Below are 9,632 nucleotides of genomic sequence, written 5' to 3'. Positions count from 1 at the left end.
ACCATGGAACTTAAAGCCAGAGTTGATTTAACCCTGAGTTCTTGCCATGAGCCTTTGGCTGCATGTCTGCCTATGTCTTCGAAAGGTCCAGATAAGGAACCATGATCACAGACATAGAGAGGACTCCACCAAAGTCCATGCACTACAGAAGAGGGTGTGTAGACAAGTGTCGGACCATATGTCACTGCAGCCTTAGACTCAGAGCTGGTGAGCAGTCCCCTGGTACATTTCCCACCTGTGTCTTCACTTCCCACAGAGGATCTGAAGGCCTGGAGGCCCAGGAGAGGAGATGGCTCTTCTGGATGGGCTACAGCTATGGCTTCCCAGACCAGATCCTTTCCTGGAAGAGCTGAGGGTCCTAGGATGCTGTCCTGTCTCCAGCCCAAGTCCTGATCTGTCCCTTCCATGGACCTCAAGAACATGCTGCTTTTCTATATTAAATCTGGTTTTGCCCCTGGCCAGACTGGGGAATGGATGTACATTCGTTATTTTAAAAGTATGTAGCAGGGATGAGAACACAGAGGAGTAAATAGATGAGAAGTTGCTTTTCCCTCCCTGATATCCCTGGAACTCCTTAAGAGTGGGTCTGTGTAGGGCTAGGGATCACAGATCTACAGATCCGGTCTGCGGGAGACACCAGAGCTGCTGCCCCCACGAGGGCTGCTGCTGCACGAGGACTGCAGGAAGAGCGGCGCAGCCCCCACACATTGGTCCACTGTGATGCTCAGAGCGGAGATGACGAGGTCTGCTATATTTAATTTTGGTGCCTGCGTCACCTCTGACCACACAGCAGCCCAGACAGGGCAGGGCTGGGGGAGTTTCTTAGGCCCTCTGTGAGGGGATCACTTTCCACTCGAGATGGCACTATGGAGGGGGAGGAAGAGAGAGCAACAGAAAGTGAGGTCGTAAGTAGAAAATTGCTTCTGGGATTTCGAGTGGCTTCGTCATGGGGCCCTCCCTGGCTGCCGAGAAATCAGTTGATCTGGGAAAGTTCGTTCGTTGCAAGCCATGCGCTCTGTCGCTTTTGGGTGGAGCCGAGAAATGAATGAAGATAATGGGGCCTTGTGACTTTTAGGTTTTACAGTGGGGGGGGGGGACAGTGTGGGGGAGGGGATTGTGGACACCTGACCAGCCTAAAGTGCTGGACCACGCAACCAGGGTTTCCCACGGCCAGGACCCTCAGCCTGGTGCATGGCCAGCTGCCCCTGCCACTATCTCAGAAGAGAGAAGCAGAGCAGAGCTTGGTACCCACTGACCAGCTGCCTGCACCGAGCAAAGCACTGTAGCGTAAATGTGACAGTGGATGACTTAATCAGCCCCGTCTTCCTAGCTGTCCTCAGACAGCTTTGCACAGCTCCTCTTCATACCAAGCACCTCAGGAACTGGCCTCAGAGAAACCCCTGAAGTGACTGTGTTTTCAACACCTTGCCCGAGTAGCAGAAGTGTTTGTTTGCTGTGGAGTTCAACGGAAACTGAGTCTCATTTCTCACCTGAGCCCCCCCGCCCCCATCCCTCTCACCTTCAGTGAAACCTCCTGAGCCTGGGGTGCTGAGGGGCAGCTCACCCCACGCCCTGACCAGCTCTGTCTTCTACTCACCAGGGACTCTCAGCTCTCCTCAGCTCTCCTGTCTCTGGCCTTGCTGAGAGTTCCCTTTGCATATGGGAGAAAGTGCCCAGTAGCTCCCCAGATGGCCTATGGTCCCTCTAGGACCTAAAAGTCAAGGTGATGCTTTAAAGTTAAATTTCTCCTGCTCTTGGTCCTACTGGGCCGCCTCCTTGCTGTCAGCTTTAGCAGCTTTGTCTTGTGACAGTGTAAGGCATCCTTTGTCCCTGAAGGACCCAGTGCTCTCTATTGAGGACCACAGGTCCCTGTCTGCCTGAGGCACAGTGTAGAAGTGTGAAGGATTGGAGTGATGGCCTGGATGAGGATATGACTAGCTGTGGACCCCTAGTGGTGAGACCTGGAATGGCTCCATATGCATCTTGTAGAGTGAAGGCTCCTTTTGGAACTGGATTGGAAGAGAGCCCTCCTTCATTTAAAAAAATGTGTGTGTGTGTGTGTGTGTGTGTGTGTGTCTGTGTGTGTCTGTGTCTACACAAATAAATATTTAACTGTATGTGCACCTGTGCTACTCCGTACATGTGGATGGAGGTCAAAGAATAACTTTTGACATTTACTTTTTTTTTTTTGAAAAATTTTCGGGGGGATGGGGCTCAAGACAGGGTTTTCTATGGATACATAACAGCCTTGGATATTGTGGAACTCACTTTGTAGACCAGGCTGACCTCAAACTCACAGAGATCCACCTGCCTCTGCCTTCTGAGTGCTGGGACTAAAGGTGTGCACCACCATGCCCAGTTGAGATTTTATTTCTTAACTTACGTGATAAGAGTTTGCCTGCATGTATAACTCTGTGCACCATGTGTGTGCAGTACTCGTGTAGGCCAGAAGAGGGCATCAGATCCTCTGGGACTAGAGTTATAGTCAGTTGTGAGCCACCATATGAGTAAGGGCTAGGCATTAAACCTAGGGTCTCTGGAAGATTAGCCAGTGCTCTTAACCAGATGGCTCTGAGCCACCTCTCCAGCCCTGTCTCTCCCTGTTTTATGAGGGTCAGCTGTCCCACAAGTTTTAGGGCAATCTTCCTCTCTCCATCTCTTGAATGGACATCCCCTGTGTCTGACCTTTTGTGCAAGTTCCAAGCATTGAACTTAGGTCATCAGACTTGTACAGCAAGTGTTTTTATCCCCTGAACCATCACCCTGATTTCAGACAGACAGGCTGACCTTGGTCAGTTAGAGGGGACCAAGGTAAAAATGAAGTTATCATGATGAGGGAATGTTCAGACAATGATTGTCTGTTTTTAAGAATTGTTCTTGGGGCCTGGGGAGATGGTTCAGTGGGTAAAATGCTTGCCTTGCAGGCATGAAGAAGAGGCAGTAGGGTGCACCCTCATAACTTCAGCACTGGGGAGGCAGAGGCTAAAGGATCTTTGTGGGGTTGTTGACCAGCCAGCATGGCCTAATAAGGAAAGTTCTAGACCAGTGAATGAGAGACATATAGAGACAAAGTAGGTTGTTCCTGAAGAACAACACCCAAGGCTGTCCTCTAGCTTCTTATACAAGACACACATACACCCATACACACATACATACACATGCACACACACTCATACACATGTACACACACATGCATACACACTCATACACACATGCACACACACTCATACACACATGTACACACACATGCACACACACTCATACACACATGTACACACATGCACACATGTTCACACATGCACATAGAGTCACACACATACACACACATACACACACTCATACATACACATATGCATACACTTATGCACACACATATGCTCACATACATGCATACACATGCACACTTACACATGCACATACATGTACATACATGGGCACACACACTTACACATATCACCATTTTTTAAAACAACAAACCAAGCTGGTCAGTATAATACCAGCACTGGGGAGGTAGAGGCAGGTGAATGTGAGTTTGAGGCCACCCTGGTCTACGAATCAGGTTTCAGAATAGAAAGGCCACAGAGAGAAACCCTGTCTCAACAAACAAACAAACAAACAAACAGAGTCCATCTAGTCTTTGATTTTAGACTGAGTAGAGGAGGCAAGAAGACCACTGCTCACCCCTGACTCTCCAGCAGTGCTCCCAGCAGTGCTCCCAGCAGTGCTCCCAGCAGTGCTCCCAGCAGTGCTCCCAGCAGTGCTCCCAGCAGGAAGGATGAAGGAGAACATTCTCTTCCCTGAATTTGTAAGTTCTGTCTGGCACTATGTCTTGCAGTCCTTATTCTGAGTAGCTAGTGCTGTGCCAGCACAGATGGTCCTTCGAAAAATGTGACCTCTTTGGCAGGACTGGAGGCCACTCCTGCGCTGCTGTACACATCCCCTCCTTCTTGCAGAATAGCCAACTCCTGGTGTTATTGCTTGACCTCTTCTGTCTTTCCTCTTTGCTGGCAGTGAGGTGAGAAGGGAAGACTACTCCCCACGCACTGGGTAAGTCCCTGCTATGTCTTCTGGCTCAGCTGATATATGCCTGTGAGTATTGGAATCTCAGATTCTGGCCTGCTCCAAGAAGGTTCCTGCTGTCATGCAGAGTTTGAGTGGTCCCTGCCCCCACCCCACACCTGCTGCAGAAACTTCCTGCCCTTCTCGGTAGCTTTCTGCTTTGGGCAGCCTTCACAAAGATGCCAACAAGCATCTCATTAGTTAGTGCTTACTGGTGCAGGTGTTCTCACCACTCCAGCTTGGGGGACAGCAAGGGAGAGGCAGGCCACTTGCTCTGAGGTGCCATCTTCCATGGCCTTGTCTGTCTACCCTAGTCCCCACATGTCAACCCATTCATCCTGGCTTACAAAGCAATGAGTGGACTCCTGAAATTGTTCCATTGGGAGCAATTAAGTAAGCTTGTTTCTAATAAAGTAAGTCGTGAAAGTCTCATCACCAGGGGCTATCCAAACAGCAGTAGTCTGGAGAAGAGCCGTGCATTTAGGCAGGGAACTTTTGAAAGAGGCAGAGCATGGCCTCTATTTCTTCCCAGCATGTGCCTTGGACAAGCCTCCTGCCTTCGCTGTGCCACCCAGGGTGGCAAGAGAGACCTGAGACTGTGTGGGTGGTGCAGACAAAGCTGGCCAGTCATCAGGAGATACCCAAGAGGTTCCCCGCCTGCCCCAGACATCCCCTTGAACCCCAATTTCCTGGCCTAAGCTCCCTTGGCTCACCAACAGTAGACAGGGGGCGTATCTCCTCGGTCTGCCACAGACCAGAGACTTTACTTTCCCTCAGCCCAGGTCCTACCCTTTGCTCCTCCTATCTCCGTTGAGCAGCCTGCCATTCGTTGGGCTCCTCAATTTGGAGCCCACAGGGCAGCATCCCCAACGACCCAAAAAAAAGACAGCAAAAGTAGGCAGGCCTATCTGTCACCATCTTTATTTCCAGTTTCTAGTTTGACAGTGAATGAAAAACTTGTTCAATGACACACCTACTACCCTCCCTCCCCCATTCCCTACACACCACCCTGAGTGTAACAGGCCAGCCTTCCATATATTATTAACTCTTTGCTAAGCTATTTAATACTTTAAATATAAGAACAAAACAATAAGTTACTTCATGGCTGAGGGCTAGTTGCTGCCGTGGCAGACAGGAGTGTTGCTCTGGCTTTCCCTCCTGTCTCCTGCCTGTGGTGAGACCTGGAGGCTCCAGTGAGGTAGCAAAATTGTGTATACAGTAATATTGCCAGGGACCCCAGAGCCCACTGCTTCAATGCCGGAGCTCCCAGGGGCATAGGCAGCAAACCATTTCCCCACCTCGTTACTGACAGACTCATTTAAATAACATACAACCATAATAAATAAGATCAAGAAGAAATGTGCTCAAGCTGCAGTCTGCCTCAGTTGCCCTGTGTGGACCAGGCCACAGGCTGGACTCACTGTCTTGCTCCAGTTTGCTGTAGGGATGGGATGACGGGGGTGGGGGTGGGGTTGCCAAGCTGAGACCCCTAGCACTAGCCAGACAGTGCAGGCTGAGGTCAAAGCTGAGGCAACTTCATCCCTTCCCAACCCTCCTTCCTGCTTCCCCCAAGCAATGTCTGATGTGAGAAAGATGAATTCACAACTGAGAGGTCAACGGCTGAGATGTCCAGGGCCGGCCTCTCCTCAGTGGGAGGGGCCGTGGCGAAAAAGTTGCCTCGAGTAGCTGAGCAGTTTTGTTATAAACTGGACGACTTCAATTTTGGTATCTGGGAGGCTGGAAACCTGTGAAACAACAGAGAGACACATCTATTAGGAGGACGCCAAGGTCAAGGACAGCTGGCTTTCTTTCAACAGGGGCTTTCCGGGGACTAGCCCTTACGATCCTCCCAAAAGTCCCTGCCAGGTGGGTTCTGGTTTTGCCTCTACTTTATAATCTGGAAGCTGGGGCTCAGGTAAAAGTTGGGAGCCCCTGAGCCCAAGCACTGTAACTCCCTAAGTCTGGGTCCCTACTGCCACAGTGGACCCGCTCCTGGGTAGACACACACATGGGATGTTCATCCCGGCTAGCAGGAGTGGGTTCAGGGATGGGACAGGCCTTACCGTAGCGGGGGCCTTGCGGGTACAGAGGCCATTCAATATCCTCTGGGTCCTGTGGATGGCATTGCAACTGGAGATGTTGGTCAGGGAATCCAGGGCTGCACAGAACTGTGGGAGAAGAGAGCAGATGTCAGGCCTGGCTTGGGTCACAGGAAGCCTGTTACAGGTGCCAGGAGGAGCCTAAATAAATGATGGGAGTGCAGGAGTAGCTTCCAGAGCAGTGGTTCTCAACCTCTGGGTCTCGGCCCCTTTGATGACCACATATCCGATATCTTGCATGTAATATTTACATCATGATCCAGAAGAGCAGGAAAATTACAGTTACGAATTAGCAACAAGACAATCTTATGGTTGAGGGGTCAGCACAGCATGAGGAACTGTAGTCAAGGGTCGCAGCATTAGGAAGGTTGAGAACTGCTGTTCTAGAGTTTGCTTTTTCAATTGATTTCTGTGAGGCAGGATATCTTTCTGTAGCCTAGGCCTTTAGTCCAGGCTGGCCTCAAACTCATGGTAATCCTGCCTCAACCTCTAAAGTTCCGACATTCCAGGCATGTCTTCTGTCTCTGAAGGTTGTTTGGAAGGCCCTAGCTATTGGGCTTAGAGAAAAGAAGCCAGTAGCTGATAGCCACCCACACATCCCCTCAGCCAGCCCAGGCTCCTTACCCCGCCAGCTGCCAGGTCCACGCTCCAAACCATGCTGCTGTTGCACAAAGGCGTCTGAAGAAGCAAAGAGACCATGAGCAGAATGATAGCAGGAGTCACAGGCCTACCCCAGCCAGGCCAGGCCCACAAGCACCCCTAGGATAACGTAGAGTCCAGCTTGACAACCCCTCAACATGCTATGCTCCAGGGTCCAGTCTGCACAAGGGGCTGGGGCAGGAATTAGAATCCTGGAGCCAAAAGAGGGAAACTGAGTGGCTGTTGGCAGGGGAAATGCCTTCTCTGAAGCTTGCCACAGTCTGGGCAGGAGGATGGGGGTCTACAGAGAAGGCCAGAGTGGGGTTTGGTAAAGGAGAGGTGGGAGAGGCTGCTGTTGACCTAGTCAAGTCAGATGTGAGGCAGTGGGAGCCTAATACCACTTTTCTCTACTCTGAATGGGACACTATGCTAGGGACACACACACACACACACACACACACACACACACACGAGGCCTCAGGTGATTCTTAAAAGACTTGAGTCTGACATTAACCTCCCTGGACCTTACAAAAGGAAACCACTGTGCCTGCCTCTGGGGGTGTCAGTAGAGCATCCAGCGGCAGGCTTGGCAATAGTCAATGGTCGGATGCTGTGAGCTGATTTGCCAGTGGGGTTACTGTGTCCTTCTGTCTCACTGAATGAAATCATGACAGGGACATGGGTTAGGAAATCCAGTTGGGCATGGCATGGGGAATCCAGTTGGCAGATGCCAAACAGTTCTAGGAAGCTGCTGGCTCTTCCCTGTTTTGCTCTGTGGAAGAGTCCTGAGCTGGTAGAAGTGGGGCCAGGCCCCGAGTGACTCTGCCAACCCCTGGAAGACCCATTTGTTGGCCATGGCCATGCCATTTTGAGAAAATCCTCACCACTCCTGCAGACCCCTGATAATGACTAACCAGTCATTATCAGATCAGATAAGGGTCACCTAACCCTCTTGCTCGACATTCTTTGACTACCCCTAGCAAGCTTTGACCAACATCCCAGGCCTTCCCTGTCCCCATAACTATCCCTAGGCTATGAGCAATCTGAGAACTGTCTGGCTTCCCCATCCAGAGGCCTTTCCTCCACAGGTTTTCTCAGATTAAACCTGTCCTTTGTAAAGGTCTTTTCTTTTGGGGGGACTCTTCACTGTCCATACACTATTGCACCCCCAAGCTAGCTGCTCTTCTTCCTCATTTTTGAGCCCTGGGGACTGGGGGCTTTTTCTGTCATCCACACAGGCCCAGACCCAGTCCACTCATGACCTCTTCCAGGAAGGGCTTGTGCGTGCTACTCACCTGGTCTTGTGTGATGTTGCTCAGCTCCTCGATAAGTTCTCTAAGGGCCATAGGGGGAAATGTGGATCTTGGCACTGGCCCTGGGGCAGCAAGACCACCAAGGCAAGCGAGAGCCAGAACTGCAGTCACCCAGAGCGCCATGGAGCCCAGAGCCAGTGAGAGAACCAGGGAGCTGTAGAACTGTGGGCTGGCCTAGGCTGCTGGCTTGTGGCCTTAGCCTGTTGAAGCAGCTTTTATAACCCAAAGTGATGACGCCTCACCCTTGGTCTCTGCTTTGTTGGGCATTATCTGAAAACCACATCTTTACTCATCTTGAATTTTTTTTTTTTTCTTTTTTGGAAAATCCAGTGCCCTCTAAAGGAAAGAGCCTGATTTAGTGGATTTGTTGAGTAGGGTCTGGGGCAGAGTTTCCAAGTTCCAGGTGGCTTATTTCCACGGCGGGCATCAGCAAAGCTAACTTCCGCCCCAGTAATTCCACCTGCTGACCACCCCAAGCTCCTGGGCCCAGTACTGTCCCCTTTGGGTCACTAAGACCCTGTCAGCCACTGGGCAGGTGAGTATCAGTCTACTAGCTCTGAGAATTGAGGAAGCTTGCTTGCTGCTTGCTTGCTTGCTTGCTTGCTTGCTTGCTTTCCTTTTTTTTCCCCTTCTTCTTAATTTCAATGAACATATTTCATAAATCACCAAAGCAATGCATGGTTTGGATACAAAATTCAAACAGGGCAAAGAGACTAAGAAGTCACTTCCGACCTACTGCTTGTCAGCTTCACGAGTGAGAGGGATAGAGACGTTTGTACTGCCCAAAGGTTCACTGAAATGCAGCCAGCTCAGGTATTCCCCTGACCTTTAATGAGTAAAACTGTTTCAATGCTAATTCTGCCAGCAGGCAGCTTGGACACGGGCCCACTGGTGTCTTCTCTCGGCCCTTCTGTGGGGACACTATATCTGGGCTGGATAGGCAGCAGGTTGCTCAGACCAAGATTGTGGCCACCACACTCCGCCCTGCCACCCCTCCAACCTCTCCAGCCCCCACCCCTACCCCCACCCCCACCCCTACCCCCACCCCCACCCCCAGGTGTCTGCAGAAGCTGTGCTGGTCCTGCAAGGGCCTCAGATTTCCCAGAATGTTGAAGAATCGTAGGAGGGGCAGCTCCTCTGCTGCAGAGACACCGCACATAGCCTTTTCCCTAATCTTTCCTCATACTGAACGACCCACCCCCTGCAGAGGCCACAGCATTTGCCTACTGGGTAGTGATGTCAAGATGCACCCTCACCCACTTCCTCTCTTAGGCCACCAGCGGCCCCTCCATGGCCCCTCTCCTTTTTCAGACTCTCTCCCACCCATTTCTTCTCCTCAGCCAGACTTCTATCTTCTCAGAGTTTTCCTCAAGGGACTCTAACGCCCTCACTGCTGCAGGACCTAGCCTTGCCCACTGGGCATAGCATGGAGGTTTTCTGTCCACAGTGGAGGTTTCCCCGACCGTCTACAGGCCTGGGAACTGGAAACCTGTGTCCCGTGTGTCCTCACAGGATTTGAAGT

At 51.1% G+C, this 9,632-nt stretch overlaps 1 protein-coding gene across 1 annotated transcript; it reads right to left on the bottom strand.

Moving 5' to 3' along the window:
- Nucleotides 1-5,169: 5,169 nt before the first annotated feature.
- On the bottom strand, nt 5,170-8,333 carry Il13 (interleukin 13). The gene is made up of 4 exons (XM_034507930.2): nt 8,093-8,333; nt 6,783-6,836; nt 6,123-6,227; nt 5,170-5,804 (listed from the first exon to the last, which is right to left on the bottom strand). The coding sequence occupies exons 1-4, from the start codon at nt 8,231-8,233 to the stop codon at nt 5,706-5,708; spliced, it is 399 nt and encodes a 132-aa protein (XP_034363821.1). The 5' UTR covers nt 8,234-8,333; the 3' UTR covers nt 5,170-5,705.
- Between the last annotated feature and the right edge of the window lie 1,299 nt (nt 8,334-9,632).

This window comes from Arvicanthis niloticus, chromosome 6 (genome assembly GCF_011762505.2).
Source record: "Arvicanthis niloticus isolate mArvNil1 chromosome 6, mArvNil1.pat.X, whole genome shotgun sequence".
Taxonomy (NCBI): domain Eukaryota; kingdom Metazoa; phylum Chordata; class Mammalia; order Rodentia; family Muridae; genus Arvicanthis; species Arvicanthis niloticus.
This window is presented reverse-complemented; position numbering and strand designations above follow the sequence as displayed.